The sequence below is a fragment of the Bos taurus genome, chromosome 7, assembly GCF_002263795.3.
Source record: "Bos taurus isolate L1 Dominette 01449 registration number 42190680 breed Hereford chromosome 7, ARS-UCD2.0, whole genome shotgun sequence".
Taxonomy (NCBI): Eukaryota; Metazoa; Chordata; class Mammalia; order Artiodactyla; family Bovidae; genus Bos; species Bos taurus.
Window position 1 is genome coordinate 86,924,774 of NC_037334.1, and position 19,902 is coordinate 86,944,675.

The 19,902-nt window shown below is 41.1% G+C and overlaps 1 protein-coding gene across 1 annotated transcript in view; it reads left to right on the forward strand.

The window, feature by feature from the left end:
• Nucleotides 1–874: 874 nt before the first annotated feature.
• The window catches only part of RASA1 (RAS p21 protein activator 1), a 109,853-nt gene continuing 90,825 nt past the window's right edge, over nucleotides 875–19,902 (forward strand). Inside the window, 1 exon segment of the mRNA NM_174449.2 lies at nucleotides 875–2,003. Coding sequence (NP_776874.1) covers nucleotides 1,474–2,003 — 530 coding nt within the window. The 5' untranslated portion in view covers nucleotides 875–1,473.

A 19,902-nucleotide genomic window follows, 5' to 3' on the forward strand; every position in this document is an offset into this window, starting at 1 on the left:
CCTCCCTGTCCATCACCAACTCCCGGAGTTCACCGAAACTCATGTCCACCGAGCCGATGATGCCATCCAGCCATCTCACCCTCTGTCGTCCCCTTCTCCTCCTGCCCCCAATCCCTCCCAGCATCAGGGTCTTTTCCAATGAGTCAACTCTTCGCATGAATCTTAGAATCTATTTTAAAATTTTTTATTATTTTTTTTAGCTTGAAATAGTCATATAGTCATTTATATAATGAAAAGAGAACGGAAACACTAACAGGACTCTCTCGGACCTCCAGGCAGGTATCCCTCCAACCGCCAACGCCCGCAGGCCTCGGCCGTCGGGTTTCTGCGCCGCCGGCCACAGCGTCGGCTCTACAGGTCAGGAAGCGAGGAACTGGCTTTGCCGCATCTTCCTTTCTCTTTCCCTCTCTCTTCCCTCTTCAATAACCCCTCCTCGTCGCTCACAGGTTTGTACCGCGCTGAGCGGCCGCGTGCTGGAGACCCACTCCTCCCCTCCGCCGCCTAACCCGCCTCTCAGACAAAGCCCAGTCAGGCAGGCGCGCGCCACCGGCCACACCGACCGGCGAGGCGGCTTTGCCGCCACGCGCTTCCCCACCGGCTCGGGACGGCGAGCTCGGCCGCGCCTCCACGCGCTCCCCTCGGCTCGGGACGGCGAGCGCGGCCGCACACCGCGTGTCCCCGCCGCTTCCTTCCCTCCAGATTCTTCCTTTCCCTCCTCCAGGCCCAGCGCGCCACCCGCCACCCCTACCCGCCGCCTCCGCGCTGGGAGTGCGCCTGCGCAGAAGCTGCCCTCTCGCCCCTCCTTTCCCTCCCTTCCTTCCCTCCGCCCCTCCTCCCGTGCCCCGCCTTCCTTTCTCTCGTCGTTGTCACTTTAGCGCTCCAGGTTGGGAGCCTTTAGGTTGATTTCCCCGCTACCCCGCCCCCCTTCCTCTTTTTCTCCCCACCCCTCCCGCCTCAGCCCGGTGGAGGATGAGGCGGCCGCAGTGGCCCCAGCCCCTGCAGCGGCACCGGCGGTGGTTGCGGTGGGGGTGGCCGGAACTGGGGTGGTGAAGAAGCGGTGGCGGCGGCGGCGGCTGAGGGAGCAGCAGCCGCCTCAAGCCGCTTTCCCCCCCACCTCGCTTCCCTTCCTCTTTAGTGCAGCCAGGAAGTTTTTCGCTTCTGTGCATGTGTGTGTGTGTGTGTGTGTGAGTGCGCGCGAGTGTGGGTGTGGAAGGTGAAGGTTTGGGCGGCGTTTGTGCAGGCGTTGGGGTTTTTTGCCCACTTCTCTTCCCGTAACCCGGGGAGCTCCCGATCCTGGGCTGTGGCCCGGAGAGGGGGCGCGGCGGCGGCGGGTTTTCTCCTTTTGTTGTTGTTTCCTCCGCCCGGGGAGCTGAAGAGGGGACGCGCCTGGGTGGGGCGGCTCGGAGCCCGGGCCTGGTGGCCCCTGGGGGCTCCCGGGCGGGCAGGGTAGGGCCGCGTAGAGCGGGCTTCAACATGATGGCGGCCGAGGCCGGCGGTGAGGAGGGCGGCCCGGTCACCGCCGGGGCAGCGGGAGGCGGCGCGGCCGCGGCCTCGGGTGCCTACCCGGCGGTGTGTCGGGTGAAGATCCCCGCGGCCCTGCCCGTGGCCGCCGCCGCCCCCTTTCCTGGGCTGGCGGAGGCCGGCGTGGCCGCGACTCTAGGTGGCGGAGCCGCTCTGGGGTCAGGCTTCCTGGGACCTGGGTCTGTGGCGGGGACCCCGGGGGGAGTCGGACTGTCAGCCGGAGGCGCTGCCGCCGGCGTGGCTGGTGTCGCCGCCGCCGCCGCCGGAGCCGGCGGGGAGATGGCTTTCGCCAAGGGGACCACTTCGTTGCCTACTGAGACCTTCGGGGCCGGCGGCGGATTCCCTCCTCTGCCGCCGCCTCCTCCTCAGTTGCCCACTTTGGGCGCTGGCCTGGGAACAGTGGACGAAGGTGACTCTCTGGATGGACCAGAATACGAGGAGGAAGAGGTGGCCATCCCGCTGACCGCTCCTCCGACTAACCAGTAAGTCAAGACCGGCGTTTTGGGGGAAGCTGACTCCTCGGAAAGAAAAAGGAAAAACAGGTCTAGTTCTTTTCAGCTGTGACTGGTAGTGCTTTCAGCTGTGACTCGTAGTGCTTTCCGCTGTGACTGGTTCAGAAAAAGTTTTGAAGCTCAAGGTTCCGTGCGTACGGATTTAATTTGATCACTCATCTTCCCTACAGGCACACTCCCTGGCGTCTTGGTGTATTTATTGCTCCTCTGGGAAGATGTAAAGTTTTCAAGATGGGAAGCATGGGAAAATGTGTATCCAGGGACAACCGGATATGGTTCTGTCCCTTGCAGATTGAGGTGGCGTCCTGGGATTCAGCTGAGCTTGCAGCTACCGAGGCAGTCGTAGTCTGTATTAACCTGGTTGCATTCCCTGTTGAAGCTAGACGATTAGTGAGAAGCTTTGAATATTTGAGTGAGTATCGTGCTAGTATTGTTTGAAACATGCCTTAGTCGGATTGCTTTGTTTTTGTTACACTGCAATTCCTGGCTTCTGGCTGTTGAAAGCATTGCGATGCAGAAAAGTCTTTGGATTGCTTTTGAGAACGTGGGTCAGCGAGAAAGGAAAGTTCTGTTAATTACTGGTGTGGTTAAGGGCCTGTACGCCAACAATATTTAACATGTGCAGTAGAATTCCCATTTACTAATATGCTACTATAATTCTTCTGTAAGTTGAAACTTTGTAAGTACAGTATTGAAACGAACTAAAATTAATATTGTGCTTCCCTTCAACACCTTTTGTTGGTGGCAAATACAGTATTCTATTTGAAAATTAATTTTGACAATCTTCTGCAGAATATACAGGACAAATGACTTTTATATATATATAGTACCTTCCTCCTTGTTCTCTTCGTAAGTGAACTTAGGTTTGGATCCTTAGAGGAACATGTTGATGGGCAGTAGGCAAAACTTGTTTTATAGATCCCTCATATCTGTCTTAATTGTCCTTTAGAATTTTGACAACTTTGGTGAAGTATCAGAGGAAGAAAGATTTGATTCCTGTGTTGACAATCACTCTAAGACAGTTGAAGGTGTTTTTCGTGTCTGTGTGTGTTTTTTTCTTTTCTTTTTTTTGGATAAGCTTCTTTAGAAGATTTAGAAAGGACTTAACAAATTAAGACATTTTTTACTTAAGGCTACATACATCTTTTGATGGAAAAGTAAAGTTAATCTTACGTCAGCCATGGAACAGGGGAGTTTTATTCCTTTTATATTGTTCATCATGAGTTCAATTTTTTGTCTAATTTAATTTCAGCTTATCATTTCTTATCTACATATTGCAGACTTCTCTGAAGGTGTTCTGAAAGTATTAAAAATTCAAAATTTACAGCACTGTTTACACATCTTTAAGCCTTTTTTTCAAAACTACTTAAGTATTAAGGGCCCTGTGGTTATGATAAAGTTCATCTTTTCATAATGAAAGAATACAGTCTTATGCCAGTTCTTAACTAAATTGAACTAGGCATATTTAGTGTGTTGCAGTTCTAAGGTTTTTTAAAAATAGAATTTATTTGGTAGAGCAGTTTTAGGTTCACCGCAGAAATGAACAGAAAACAGTGTTCCAATTAAATTTTTAATAAATATAAGTGAGAACCTAAGAAAAATTATACTTGTCAGAAGTCCACTGTAAGATCTTCATCATTTGGGTTTGGGAGTAAAAATATTATTTGTGTAACTGTGTATATGAGAATTGTTCATGTTCTAAAAAGTATCGTCTGTTTCAGTATAGTTTTTAAAAGTTGCCACCAAGAAGTACAAATTTCCCTCTCTTTTTTTATCTTAGATATCAATCCAGACTTACTGGAGTCAATACAGTGTAGGGGTTAAGTGTGCAAATTCTGAAGTTAGACAAGATTTGGGTTGGAATCCTGACTCTGCTACTTACTAGCTGTGTGATCTTGCAAAGGTCAGTTTCCCCATCTGTAAAATGGGGTAATAATGGTATCTCCCTCATATGATACTTTTTAAGGTTAATGAGAAATCCCTGAATGTATTCAGCACAGTATCTGATACGTAGTAAGTGCTCAATAAATTAGCTCAAATAATATATAATTTTATCATTAAATTGCTTACTAATTCTATAGGAACTCCCATGCTAATAGCTATTTGAGAGAATGTTTTGAATTCCAAGGGCCTGTCTACCATGATTAATTATATCAAAATTTTAATTTAAAGGCTTTCAGCAGGTGAAGCACGTTTAGAGATGGAATTCAAATGTTTTCTATAAATTCCTAATTTTAAATAAAGGGAAAAGCCTTAGAGACTTTGTTAAATAATGTAAAATCTTTCATGAAAGTATTGAAGAAATTTTTTTGGCTAAATTAATATATGATTACCAGTGACTGGTCACTTTAGTTATTGTGACTAAAATAACTAAATAACTAAATAATATTTAGTTATTATTTATATTAAGGAGGTTCGAGTTCACAGTGGTTTGTTAGATAGACTAGGGTTCCTGAATCAGAGTTTCAACCATGTGTCCAGGTTGTTCAGTGCTGTTGGTCACAAAAGAATCAAGTGACAATATGTAGATACACCAGTGCAAATATAATAACACTATTATTTGTATCTTGTTTCTCTGTGTACATGGTGAATCATTAGTCTCATGTTTATTACTGAGCATTTGCATTCATTTGGTTAAGGCCAGAAGTTTAAGTTTGTATAATTGTACCTATTACATTTATTTGAATACTCTTTTTTTTGCAAAATTTAGGAAAAAAATTTTAAAAGAAAAATATTCTCTGCATACATTTTTTATGTAGAAAATGTCCTGTATCTAAAACAGCTAATAATTTTTTTTTCCCCCCAAGAGAGAAAAGTTCACTGATACTTCGTTTACTATAATGGAGCTTTTTTTTTGTGGTCCTCTTTTCTTCCTTTCTTCCTCAGAGGTGAGGGGTGACAGTAAAGTAGTGTGGTTCCTTTAGTCCACCTTCTATTATGTATAGAGATTTTAAACTATGAGCCTGCAGTAGCAGGAGCTTCTTGGGCTGAATCCAGTTGAGAGATACATAATGCTTGTTGTTAGTGTATTTGGAGCATTGAGTGGATTAGTTGCCACTTTTAAAAATAGCAAAACTTCATGTTTAAGAAGTCTTGATTTCTAGCATCACTTGAGACTTGGCTTTACCTGGTTGCTGCTAGTGCTGGAGAATAGTTTTCTGTAGCTGAGTAGTGATTGCCCCACTGAAGTTCTGAGCTCTATAGTTAACTGTGGTCTCCACCAGGCCTGCTTCACCCTTGATATTATTTGTGTGGCGTCTGGCTAACTAGATCTTACCCTGGACCTAAGATCTAAGATGCAAGTTTTCTCAAGCCTGAAGGTTGAAGAAAAAAGAAATAAGGAATGTAAATAATACTTTTCATTTCCTTAGAAATCGTACTGTTTCTACAAAAATATAAATCATTCTTAAGTCAAATAATTGTTAAATGTTAGTACTAAGACATGTAGTGTGCATTAATTTTGTCACTGCATTATAACTCTGGGTGAGTCATTTCTTAATAAAAGCGGGAGTGAGAATTGCAGAGATTAGGTATGGACATAGTGACCATAGAACCTGAACATGACCAGATATTTGTATAAGTAGGAGAGCAGTGTAGTAGGGGCTTAATTTAAGAGATACAGCAATGAGTAAGATATTCCTTTTCTTCATGAGTCTCTCTTCCAAGAGAGTTTTTGATCTAGTAGAAAGTTAAATGGGCTTCCCTCATAGCTCAGTTGGTAAAGAATTTGCCTGCAGTGCAGGAGACCCTGGTTGGATTCCTGGGTTGGGAAGATCCACTGGAGAAAGGAAAGGCTACCCACTCCAGTGTTCTGGCCTGGAGAATTCCCTGGACTGTATATGCCATGGGGTCGCAAAGAGTTGGACACTATTGAGCAACTTTCACTTTCAGAAAATTAAGTAACTTCAGTAGCTGAAGAAAAATATCATGAGTAAAGTATGAGCACATGGTCATGGGAGTTAAAATAATAAGACTTACATAATTATGATCAGTAAGTTTTTAGAGGAAAAATAGCAGGTATGTTTTCAGTAATTGATTCCTTTGACCTTTGCCTAATAATTCTGTCAGGTAAAAAAGAATTACAAATTAATGAGTATAATTTTTTGATCTTTAGTAAAGTGTCTGTCCTCAGTTCAATTGCTCAGTCATGTCCGCCTCTTTGCAACTGACCTCATGGACTGCAGTATGCGAGACTTCCCTGTCTATCACCAGCTCCCGGAGCTTGCTCAAACTCACGTCCATCGAGTCGGTGATGCTATCCAACCAACTCATCCTCTGTCGTCCCCTTCTCCTACCTTCAATCTTTCCCAGCATCAGGGTCTTTTTAGAGTCAGGTCTTCGAATCAGGTGGCCAGAGTGTTGGAGTTTCAGCTTCAGCATCAGTCCTTCCATTGAATATTCAGGACTGATCTCCTTTAGGATGGACTGGTTGGATCTCCTTGCAGTCCAAGAGACTCTCAAGAGTCTTCTCCAACACCACAGTTCAAAAGCATCAATTTTTCAGCTCAGCTTTCTTTATAGTCCAACTCTCACATCCATACATGACCACTGAAAAAACCATAGCTTTGACTAGAGGACCTTTGTTGGCAAAGTAATGTCTCTGCTTTTTAATATGCTGTCTAGGTTGGTCATAGCTTTTCTTCCAAGAACTCATAATTATTTACCTGTGGTGTGGAGTAGGTTGAAGGGGGTGCCTACAGTAACTGAGAATACAGAGCGCTGCTGCTGCTGCTGCTGCTGCTGCTAAGTCACTTCAGTCGTGTCCGACTCTGTGCGACCCCGTAGACAGCAGCCCACCAGGCTCCCCCGTCCCTGGGATTCTCCAGGCAAGAACACTGGAGTGGGTTGCCATTTCCTTCTCCAATGCATGAAAGTGAAAAGTGAAGGTGAAGTCGCTCAGTCGTGTCTGACTCTTCGCGACCCCATGGACTGTGCCTACCAGGCTCCTCTGTCCATGGGATTTTCCAGGCAAGAGTACTGGAGTGGGGTGCCTTCTCTGAGAGCACTGCTAAAGGCTTGAATTAGTCTGGGTCATAGATTAGTCACTTTCAGGAAACCAGGCAAGCATTATTGACAGAGACAAAACAACACAAAAATCCAACAGGGGTAATTTAGGAAGAAGGGGAAAATGAAGAGGTCTTTCATTTGCTTCGTTCCCTGTTTACTAGCTGTTACAGAAATGAAAGATTGCCTTTAAGAGCAGCTCAGATACTCCAAAGAATACCTTAGTGGGGGCAGGTTGATAGAATTTTTGTTATTGACAGTAACCACTATTACTGCTGACATTTTTTGGTTGCCTACTACCTAATAGGAACTGCCCTTATTGATTTACTGGTGTTGTAGTTGTGTATTGCTTTGCTCCAGAACTTGGTTGCTAAAACGTTTATTTGCTCTTAATTCTAAAATTTGGGCAAGACTTGATGGGGACTGCTCCATGTGTCACCTGTTGGCTGTAATGTCCAAGGTAGCTTTTTAACTTGTAGATCTGGTACTTCAGCTGGACATGTGTGTGTGTGTCCATGTCCCAATAGCCCACCCCCTGCCTGTACTCTTCATTCCGTTAGCTTGAACTTCTTCACAGCATGGCAGATGGGTTCCATAGGGAGTGTTCCTGAAGGACAAGATGGACCATGCCAAAGCTCTGTGTTCTTCATGTTTGCTAGTGTTCCAGTGGCCAGTGCTAATCATGCGACTGTCTACATGTAGAGTGGGAGTGGGCTATACACGGGCACCAGCAGCATCAACAGTATATGATGTTAAATTCGTCCCTTCTTATCCACGGCTTGATTTTCCACCATCTCAGTTACTCTTGGTTGGTTTCTTGGGGGTGTCAAGAGTAACTGCCTACTGCATGTGTTATTCATCTACAAGTAAATATTAGATAATATTAGAGTGCTAGTAATTAGGGGAGGCATACGAGAAAGGGCAAGTACTTTTAAGTTTTTTTTCTTAGGGTCTACATGGCAAATTGTCTTTCAACAAATGGTCCAGTTATCCCAACAATATATTTTGTATCTGACCACCATGATGTTAATTTTAAACCACAAATGCTGAATATGGATGTTGTTTATGGCTCATTGCTTGAATATGCAAATATATGTATATGTATAGGTGTGTTATCTTGAAATCACCTGGAGTATATTTCTGTTGTGGGCTAAATAAAAAATAGTTATCAGGTAACATTTACAAATATCTTTTCCCTATGTCTAACCACATCAGTGGGATTTGGATAAGCCTTATAGGTATTTCAGTGATTACATGATTTTGTGAGTGAAACAATGAACATTATGGGGGACAGAAATATAAAAGAATGTATAGTCTAGCTGGACAATAAGGCATTAATGATATAGAAAGAGGATAAAATTAACCTATTGACACATCGTTCAAATGTATTTTTCATATTAAGAGGATAGTTTTGGAAGAATTAAAGAGTGATTTTGAAGTTTTATACTAATTCTCTTAAGTTTTATAGAAAATTTGAGTAGCTTTTGTAGCATCAGTATATGACATTATGGGACTTGCCTGGTGGCTCAGTGGTAAAGAATCTGCTTGCCAGTGCAGTTGACATGGATTCGATCCCTGGGTCACGAAGATTCCCTGGAGAAGGAAATGACAACCCACTCCAGTATTCTTGCCTGAGAAATCCCATGAACAGAGGAGCCTGGTGGGCTACAGTCCGTGGAGTTGAAAGAGTCAGACACGTCTTAGTGACTAAACAACAAAAACCTATGATGTTAAACTAGTCTCTCCTTATCCACGGCTTCATTTTCCACCATCTCAGTTACTCTCGGTTGATCATAGTCCCAAAATACTAAATGAAAATGTCCAAATATAGGCAAGTCATAGTTGGAAGAAGTGTACACTTTTCATTGTACAGGGACAGGGAGCAAGGCCATTCCCCAAAAAAAGAAATGAAAAAAAGCAAAACAGCTGTCTGAGGAGGCCTTACAAATAGCTGTGAAAAGAAGAGAAGCAAAAAGCAAAGGAGGAAAGGAAAGATATACCCATTTGAATGCAGAGTTCCAAAGAACAGCACGGAGAGATAAGAAAGCCTTCCTCAGTGATCAATGCAAAGAAATAGAGGAAAACGATAGAATGGGAAAGACTAGAGATCTCGTCAAGAAAATTAGAGATACCAAGGGAACATTTCATGCAAAGATGGGCACAATTAAAGGACAGAAATGGTATGGACCTAACAGAAGCAGAACATTTTGAAAAGAGGTGGCAAGAATACACAGAAGAACTGTACAAAAAAAATCTTCATGACCCAGATAACCACAATGGTGTGATCACTCATCTAGAGCCAGACGTCCTGGAATGTGAAGTCAAGTGGGCCTTAGAAAGCATCCCTACAAACAAAAGCTAGTGGAGGTGATGGAATTCCAGTTGAGCTATTCCAAATCCTGAAAGATAATGCTGTGAAAGTGCTGCACTCAATATGCCAGCAAATTTGGAAAACTCAGCAGTGGCCACAGGACTGAAAAGGGTCAGTTTTCATTCCAATCCCAAAGAAAGGCAATGCCAAAGAATATTAAAACTACTACACAGGTCACACTCATCTCACATGCTAGTGAAGTAGTGCTCAAAATTCTCCAAGCCAGGCTTCAGCAATACGTGAACCATGAACTTCCAATTGTTCAAGCTGGTTTTAGAAAAGGCAGAGGAAACAGAGATCAAATTGCCAACATCTGCTGGATCATCAAAAAAGCAACCAGAAAAAACATTTTTTCTTTTTTATTGACTATGCCAAAGCCTTTGACTGTGGATCACAATAAACTGTGGAAAATTCTGAAAGAGATGGGAATACCAGACCACCTGACCTGCCTCTTGAGAAACCTGTATGCAGGTCAGGAAGCAACAGTTAGAACTGGACATGGAACAACAGACTGGTTCCAAATAGGAAAAGGAGTATGTCAAGGCTATATATTGTCACCTTGTTTATTTAACTTATATGCAGAGTACATCACGAGAAATGCTGGGCTGGAAGAAGCACAAGCTGGAATCAAGATTGCTGGGAGAAATATCAATAACCTCAGATATGCAGATGATACCACCCTTATGGCAGAAAGTAAAGAAGAACTAAAGAGCCTCTTGATGAAAGTGAAAGAGGAGAGTGAAAAGTTGGCTTAAAGCTCAACATTCAGAAAACTAAGATCACGGCATCCAGTCCCATGACTTCATGGCAAACAGATGGGGAAACAGGGTCAGACTTTATTTTTTTGGGCTCCAAAATCACTGCAGATGGTGACTGCAGCCATGAAATTAAAAGACTCTTACTCCTTGGAAGGAAAGTTATGACCAACCTAGACAGCATATTAAAAAGCGGAGACATTACTTTGCCAACAAAGGTATGTCTAGTGAAAGCTACGGTTTTTCCAGTGGTCATATATGGATGTGAGAGTTGGACTGTAAAGAAAGCTGAGCACTGAAGAATTGATGCTTTTGAACCGTGGAGTTGGAGAAGACTCTTGAGAGTCCTTTGGATTGCAAGGAGATCCAACCAGTCTATCCTAAAGGAAATCCGTTGTGAATATTCATTGGAAGTACTGATGTTGAAGCTGAAACTCCAATACTTTGGCCACGTGATTCAAAGAACTGACTAATTGGAAAAGACCCTGATGCTGGGAAATATTGAAGGCGGGAAGAGGAGGGGACGACAGAGGATGAGATGGTTGGATGGCATCACTGACTCAATGGACATGAGTTTGAATAAACTCCGGGAGTTGGTGATGGACAGGGAAGCCTGGAGTGCTGCAGTCCGTGGGGTCACAAAGAGTCGGATGTGACTGAGCAACTGAACTGAACTGACACTTTTCAGAGCAGTGTGATGAAATCTTACTCCATCCTGCCCAGACGTGAATCATACCTCTGTAATCATATCCAGTGTATCCTGCCTTCACATAGTAGTTGTTTCTTGGAGTTCAGATCAGAACTCTTGCAGTATCACAGTTTTGTGTCAAGTAAGCCTTATTTTACTTAATAATGCCCCCAAAGCGCAAGAGTAGTGATTTGGCAATTGGGATATATCAGAAGAAGCTGAAAGTTTTCTTCTTAATAGGGAGCAAAAGAAATCATATGCTGCGATTATGATCTGTGGTAGGAGTGAATCTTCTGTCTGAAATTGGGAAGGAAAAGAAATCCATGATAGTTTTGCTGTTGCACCTTAAACTGCAAAATATACCATCAGTGTGTGATAGGGTTTAGTTGAAATGCAAAAGGTGTTATGTTGTACAATAAGACATTGTGAAAGAGACTACATTCACATGACTTTATTACAGTATATTGTTATAATTTTCTATTTTATTATTATTGTTAATCTCTTACTCTGTCTAATGTATAAATAAATTTTATCATGGATATCTGTATATGGGAAAAACAGAATGTGTATGGGATTCGATACTAATTCAAGGTTTCAGGCATGCCTGTGAATCTTGGAATGTATCCCCTGAGGATAAGAGAGAACTACTGTGTAATCAGGACAGTGATACGCATAGATAAATAGCATTTTAGTGATAGAGGAAACTGTCATTGCCCAGTGTAAAAACAGACTCCAGTAGAGTGACTCGAGGTCACACATCTAGGTAGTGGTTGGGAATCCATTTCCCATGATGTTTCAAATGTGTTTATATTTGAGTAATAAAATGTTTAAAAATTTTTTGTGTGTGGGGAAGGAAGTGGAAAGGCAGAGGCCCATTACTGAGTAATCATTTACTATATTCTAGGTACTTTACATAGGCTATCTCATTTAATTTTCATAATTATGTAGAAGGAATAGATATTATCCACTTTTTTATTGTTGAGAAAACTAATAGAATTGGATTTCCAATGCAGATGCTACGCTTGTTCCTTTGTCTTACCCATTCCAGTACATATAATATACACAGATAGAAGTATACCCACACAAAACTTAATATACTCCAGAACTGACTAATCACTGGGTATAATGGACTGAATTATATCTCTCCAAAATTCATAGATTGAAGCCCGAACCTCCAGTGTGACTGTAGAGTTAGGACATTTAAGGTGATAATTGAGGTTAAATGAGATCATAAGGTGGGTCCATAATTCACTAGGACTGGTGTTCTTAGAAGAGGAGGAGACAAGGAGTGCACATGTGCAGAAAAAAGGCCGTTTGAGTTCACAGTGAGAAAGTGGCCATCTGTAAGTCAGGGAGCGATGCCTCACGAGAAACCGACTCTATCTGTTGTGTTGTTTGTAGTCTTTCACTTGTGTCCGACTCTTTGCAAACCCATGGACTGCAGCCTGCCAGGGGTTTCCTGGACAAGAATACTGGAGTGGGTTGCCATTTCCTTCCCTAGGGGATCTTCCTGACCTGGGAACCAAATTCATGCCTCTTCTGTCTCCTGCATTGCAGGCAGATTCTTTCCCCACCGAGCCCGAACTGTTGACGCCTTAATCTTGGATTTAGTCTGCAGAACTGTGAAAAAGTAAAACAACTGTGTTATTTAAGCCACCTAGTATATGGAATTTTGTTATGGCATCGTGAACTGACTGATAGACTGGGTAATCCTGTGTCTTTAAAAATCCTGCATCTTTAAAAATGGCTTTGGATAATTTTGCAGCAGATTAAATGCACATTTACTGCTTGAGAAACGGCCTTCATTGTTTTATTGTCTTTTTTTCACTGTACGAAGGAAAAACTAGCTTCTTTGTGATTTAGTGACTTATATTTCCTCTTTTGGCTATAGTTGTATTGAAAGATGGGAAACATTTAAATGCATGTCTGATTATTATAGTGCAAAAAGATCCATGTTTAACCATGGGTGGTAGCTGTATGATATCTGTGAGTGAAACATTATTCCAATAGATTTTCTGTATTCACTCTGTGAACACTGTAACATTGTTACTTGTCATATTCCTTTCTATTTTATCTGTCTCTAGCTAAGGGAAAGACCAATTCTTTATAAAGTCTTTGTAGTTAGTAATTGTTCACAGTTAAGATACATGTATAATAGAACCATATTTTTCTTTCATCCATGTCTATCTACCTAAATATTGACTTATCTCTCAGATTTTTCAAAGTAAACTTATTTTGAGGTAATTGTAGATTCATATTTAGTTGAAAGAAATAATGCAGAGATGTTTCCTTCACCCATTTTTCCTCAATGGCAGCATCTGGTGGTATCACAACTAGGAATCAGTTTGAATTGATGGAGTTCACTTATCTTACTCAGATTTCACCAGTTCTGTGTACAGTGTGTGTCTATGGTATGCATTTAAATCTATACAGTTTCATTGCATGTGTTCAGTTCGGTTGTTCAGTCATGTCCGACTGACTCTTTGTGACTCCATGAACCGCAGCACACCAGGCCTCCCTGTCCATCACCAGCTCCCGGAGTTCACTCAGACTCAGGTCCATCGAGTCAGTGATGCCATCCAGCCATCTCATCCTCTGTCGTCCCCTTCTCCTCCTGCCCTCAATCTTTCCCAGCATCAGGGTCTTTTCAAATGAGTCAGCTCTTCGCATGAGATGGCCAAAGTACTGGAGTTTCAGCTTCAGCATCAGTCCTTCCAGTGAACACTCAGGACTGATATCTTTTAGGATGGACTGGTTGGATCTCCTTGCAGTCCAAGGGACTCTCAAGAGTCTTCTCCAACACCACAGTTCAAAAGCATCAATTCTTTGGCACTCAGCTTTCTTCACAGTCCAACTCTCACATCCATACATGACCACTGGAAAACCATAGCCTTGACTAGACGGACCTTTGTTGGTAAAGTAATATCTCTGCTTTTTAATATGCTGTCTAGGTTGGTTGTAACTTTCTTTCCTAGGAGTAAGCATCTTTTAATTTCATGGCTGCAGTCACCATCTGCAGTGATTTTGGAGCCCTCCAAAAATAAAGTCAGCCACTGTTTCCATTATTTCCCCATCTATCTGCCATGAAGTGGTGGGACCAGATGCCATGATCTTAGTTTTCTGAATGTTGAGTTTTAAGCCAACTTTTTCACTCTTCTCTTTCACTTTCAAGAGACTCTTTAGTTTTTCTTCGCTTTCTGCCATAAGGGTGGTATCATCTGCCTATCTGAGGTTATTGATATTTCTCCCAGCAATCTTGATTCCAGCTTGTGCTTCCTCCAGCCCAGCATTTCTCATGATGTACTCTGCATATAAGTTAAATAAGCAGGGTGACAATATACAACCATGACATACTCCTTTTCCTATTTGGAACCAGTCTGTTGTCCCATGTCCAGTTCTAACTGTTGCTTCCTGACCTGCATACAGGTTTCTCAAGAGGCAGGTCAGATGGTCTGGTATGCCCATCTCTTTCAGAATTTTCCACAGTTTATTGTGATCCACAGTCAAAGGCTTTGGCATAGTCAATAAAGCAGAAATAGATGTTTTTCTGGAACTCATCACCAAAGTAAAGATTTAGAACAGTTTCATTACCACCAGGACCCCTCGTGTTTTCCTTTTATAACCAAACCCGCCTTTCTTCATTTCTAACTCCTGGCAACTATTAATCTATTCTTCATTTTGTCATTTCCAAAAGATTATATAAATGGAATTGTGTAGTATGTAATTTTTTGGGATAGCAATTACCACTGAACACAATTTCCTCAAAATTTATCCAAGTTGTTGCTTGTGTCAGTACTTCCAATAGTTCCTTTTTGTCGCTGAGTAGTATTCTGTGATATGAATGTAGTACAGTTTTTAAATCATTAACTCATCACAAAACATTTGGGTATTTCTGGTTTTGACTGTTAAGAGAAAAAAACTGCTGTGAACGTTTGTGTTTGTTTTTGTGTGAACATAAGTTTTTTTGTTTTAGAATAATGTCCAAGAGTGCAACTACTGGATTGTGTGGTAATTGCATATTGACTTTTATAAGAAACTGCCAGTCTCTTTTCTAGAGTAGCTGTGTCATTTTACATTCTCACCAGCGGTACATGAGTGATGTTGATTCCCTGTATCCTCACTACTCACAGTTTTTAATTTAAGGTGTTCACATAGATGCCTAGTGATATTCTATTGTGGTTTTGATATGCATTTTCCCTAGTGATTGATACTGAAAATCTTTTTAGGTGCTAATTCGTCATCTGTTTATCTTCCTGGGTGGAATGTCTGTTAATCTTTTGCCCCTTTTCCAATAGGATTGTTATGGAGTTTTCAGAGTTTTTTATGTATTCTAAATATTAGTCCTTTATCTGATATGTGGTTTGGGAATATTTTCTCTTATTTTGTAGTTTGTCTTTTCTCTTTTTGACAAGGTCTTTCACAGAGCAAAAGTTTTTAATTTTAATGAAACTTAATTTATTAATATTTTTCTTTAAGGTTGCACTTCTGGAGGCAAGTCTAAGAACTCCTAGCCTGGGCCTCATAGATTTTCTCCTTTGATCGTTTCCAAAAGTTTTATAGTTTTATGTTTTATAGTTAAGTTCATGATCCATTTTGGTTTCTTTTTTTTTCATGAAAGATATGGTTTAAATTGATGTTCATACTTTTGCTTCAGTTCAGTTCAGTCACTCATTTGTGTTCGACTTTTTGTGACCCCATGGATTGCAGCATGCGAGGCTTCCCTGGCCATCACCAACTCCCGGAGCTTGCTCAACTATGTTCGTTGAGTGGCTGATGCCATCCAACCATCTGATCTTCTGTTGTCCCCTTCTCCTGCCTTCAGTCTTTCCAAGCATCAGAGTCTTTTCAAGTGAGTCAGTTCTTTGCATCAGTATTGGAGCTTCAGCTTCAGCATCAGTCCTTCCAATGAATATTCAGGACTGATTTCCTTTAGGATGGACTGGTTGGATTTCCTTGCAGTCCAAGGGACTTTCAAGAATCTTCTCCAACAACATGTATCAAAAGCATCAGTTTTTTGGCGCTCAGCTTTCTTTATGGTCCATATCTCACATCCATACATGACTACTGGAAAAACCATAGCCTTGACTAGACAGACCTTTGTGGGCAAAGTTGTTTCTGCTTTTTAATATGCTGTTTCGTTTTGTCATAGCTTTTCTTCCAAGGAGCAAGCGTATTTTTTTTTTTTTCAAAATTTGTTTATTTTAATTGGAGGCTAATTGCTTTACAATATTGTAGTGGTTTTTGCCATACATTGACATGAACCAGCCATGGGTGTACATGTGCCCCCCATCCTGAACCCCCCTCCCACATCCGTCCCCATCCCATTGCTCAGGGTTGTCCTAGTACACTGGCTTTGAGTGCCCTGTTTCATCATTGAACTTGGACTGGTGATCTATTTCCCATATGGTAATATACTATAGGTTTCAATGCTATTCTCTCAAATCATCCCACCCTTGCCTTCTCCCACAGAGTCCAAAAGTCTGTTCTTTACATCTGTGTCTCTTTTGCTGTCTCACATATAGGGTCATTTTTACCTTCTTTCTAAATTCCATATATATATATATGTGTGTGTGTGTGTGTGTGTGAATATACTGTATTGGTGTTTGTCTTTCTGACTTCACTCTGTATAATAGGCTCCAGTTTCATCCATCTCATTAGAATTGATTCAAATGCATTCTTTTTGATAGCTGAGTAATATTCCATTGTGTATATGTACCACAGCTTTCTTATCCATTCATCTGCTGATGGACATCTGGGTTGCTTCCATGTCCTGGCTATTGTACACAGTGCTGCGATGAACATTGGGGTACACGTGTCTCTTTCAGTTCTGGTTTCCTCGGTGTGTATGCCCAGCAGTGGGGTTGCTGGGTCACAAAGCAGTTCTATTTCCAGTTTTTTAAGGAATCTCCACACTGTTCTCCATAGTGGCTGTACTAGTTTGCGTTCCCACCAGCAGTGTAGGAGGGTTTCCTTTTCTCTGCACCCTTTCCAGCATTTATTGTTTGTAGACTTTTTGATAGCAGCCATTTTGACTGGTGTGAGACGGTACCTCATTGTGGTTTTGATTTGCATTTCTTTGATAATGAGTGATGTTGAGAATCTTTTCATGTGTTTGTTAGCCATCTGTGTGTCTTCTTTGGAGAAATGTCTGTTTAGTTCTTTGGCCTATTTTTTGATTGGGTCGTTTATTTTCCTAGTATTGAGCTGCATGAGCTGCTTGTATATTTTTGAGATTAATTCTTTGTCAGTTGCTTCATTTGCTATTGTCTCCCATTCTGAAGGCTGTCTTTTCACTTGCTTATGGTTTTCCTTTCTTGTGCAAAAGCTTTTAAGTTTAATTAGGTCCCAACTGTTTATTTTTGCATTTTTATTTCCATTACTCTAGGAGGTGGGTCATAGAGGATCCTGCTGTAATCTATGTCAGAGAGTGTTCTGCCTATGTTTTCTACTAGGAGTTTTATAGTTTCTGGTCTTACTTTAGATCTTTAATCCATTTTGAGTTTATTTTTGTGGATGGTGTTAGAAAGTGATCTAGTTTCATTCTTTTACAGGTGGTTGACCAGTTTTCCCAGCACCAGTTGTTAAAGAGATTGTCTTTTATCCATTGTATATTCTTGCCTCCTTTGTCAAAGATAAGGTGTCCATAGGTGTGTGGATTTATCTCTGGGCTTTCTATTTTGTTCCATTGATCTATATTTCTGTCTTTGTGCCAGTACCATACTGTCTTGATGACTGTAGCTTTGTAGTATAGTCTGAAGTCAGGCAGCTTGATTCCTCTGGGTCCATTCTTCTTTCTGAAGATTAGGAGCAAGCATCTTTTAATTTCATGGCTGCAGTTACTATCTGCAGTGATTTTGGAGCCCACGAAAATAAATTACGTTACTGTTTCCATTGTTTCCCCATCTGTTTGCCATGAAGAGATGGGACTGGATGCCATGATCTTAATTTTTTGAATGTTGAGTTTTAAGTCAGCGTTTTCACTCTTTCACTTTCATCAAGAGGTTCTTTAAATACTCTTCACTTTCTGCCATAAGGGTGGTGTCATCTGCATATCTGAGGTTATTGATATTTCTTCCAGCAATCTTGGTTTCAGCTTGTGCTTCATTCAGTCTGGCATTTCGCATGATGTACTTTGCATATAAGTTAAATACGCAAGGTGACAGTATATAGCCTTGATGTACTCCTTTCCCAATTTGGAACCAGTCCATTGTTCCATGTCCTGTTCTAACTGTTGCTTCTTGACTTGCATACAGAGGCAGGTAAGGTGGTCTGGTATTGCCATCTCTTTAAGAACTTTTCTGTAGTTTGTTGTGATCCACACAGTCAAAGGATTTGGCATAGTCAGTAAAGCAGAAGTAGATGTTTTTCTGAAACTCTCCTGCTTTTTTGATGATTGGCCTTAATATTGGGTAAAGTGATTCTTCTCACCTTTCAGTTTGGTTTTAGCTATTCTAAGACTTGTGTCTTTACATACAAATTTTAGAACAGGCTTGTTCATGTCTACAAAAACTTTGTTGAAATTTTCATAGAAATTGCATTAAACCTTTAGATCAGTTTTGGAAGAGTTGACATCTTTATTGACATGGTATGTCTCCATTTATTTAGTTCTTTTTCCCTTTAATCAGCATTTTGTAGTTAATAGTATATCAATCCTGTATTAATAGGCTTCTCAGGTGGAACTAGTGGTAAAGAACCCACCTGTCAATGCAGGAGATGTAAGAGACATGGGTTTGATCCCTGGTTCAGAAAGATCCCTTGGAGGAGGGCATGACATCCCACTCCAGTACTCTTGCCTGGAGAGTCCTATGGACAGAGAAGCCTGTCAGGCTACAGTCCGTAGGTTTGTACATAGTAGAACATGACTGAAGCAACTTAGCGTGCATGCAATCCTATATTATACCTGTTTAATTTGTAATTAATTTTTTTGTTTTCTTTGAAGCAATTCTGTTAATATTACTGTTAAGTTTCCACATGTTTATTGTTAGCATATAGAAATGTGGATTGATTTATGTATGTTGGTCTTGCACCGTTGACCTTGCTAAACTTATCTTTTAGTTCTAAGAGACTTTTTACAGATTCCATAGGATTTTCTACATAGACAGTCATGTCAAGTGCAAATAGGGAGTTTTCTCTTTCTGATTTTTATGTTATTTCTTGTATATACAGTGACTAGAAATTCTGTACTGTTGAATGAGAGTGGTAAGAGCAGACATCCTTGCTTTGTCCTTTGTCTTAGGTGGAAAGCCATCAAATATGATGTTAAATGTAGTAGACTCTTTTGAGAAGAGTGGATAGATACTCATTATCAAGTTGAGGTAGATTGCCTCTCTTCCTAGTTTACTGTGAGTTATTAACCATGAGTGGGTGTTGGATATTTTCAAATTTTTTCTGAGTCAATTTATGTGATTATATGATTTTTTTCTTTAGCACGTTGATGTGGTGGATTATACTGACTTTTTTTTTTTTTTTTTTAAATATTGAACCAGCCTTGTGTGCCTGGAATAAATCTCATTACTGTATGGTGTATGCTAAGCATTGCTGAACTCAGGTTGTTGGTATGTTGAGAATTTTCGTCTTAATGAGAGGAATTCTTCTCTAGTTTTCTTGTGATATCTTTGTCTTGCTTCATTATTTGAGTAATACTGGCCTCGTAGAATGGGGTAAGGACATGTTCCCTCTTCTGCTCTTTGGAAGAGTTTTTGACATATTGGTATTAATATTTGGTAGAATTTTCAGTGAAAACATTTCAGCCTGGGATTTATTATTTCTTTTGGAGATTTAAAATTATGAATTCACTTTTAAATGGTTATATAAGTTATATTTATTTTATTTTGGCAATATGTGCTTTGGGGTTTTTTTTTTTGCTCTTTTTTTTTTTTTTTTAAGTTTCTTGAGGAGTTTAAGGTTACTGATTTGGGACTTTTCTTGTTTCCCAAAGTAAGCATTTAATGCTATCATTTTCTCTCTTAACACCTTTTTGGCCTTGCATATTCTGTATCTTTTGATATGTTGTCTTTTGAGGCATTATACTATCCCTGATAGCTCAGTTGG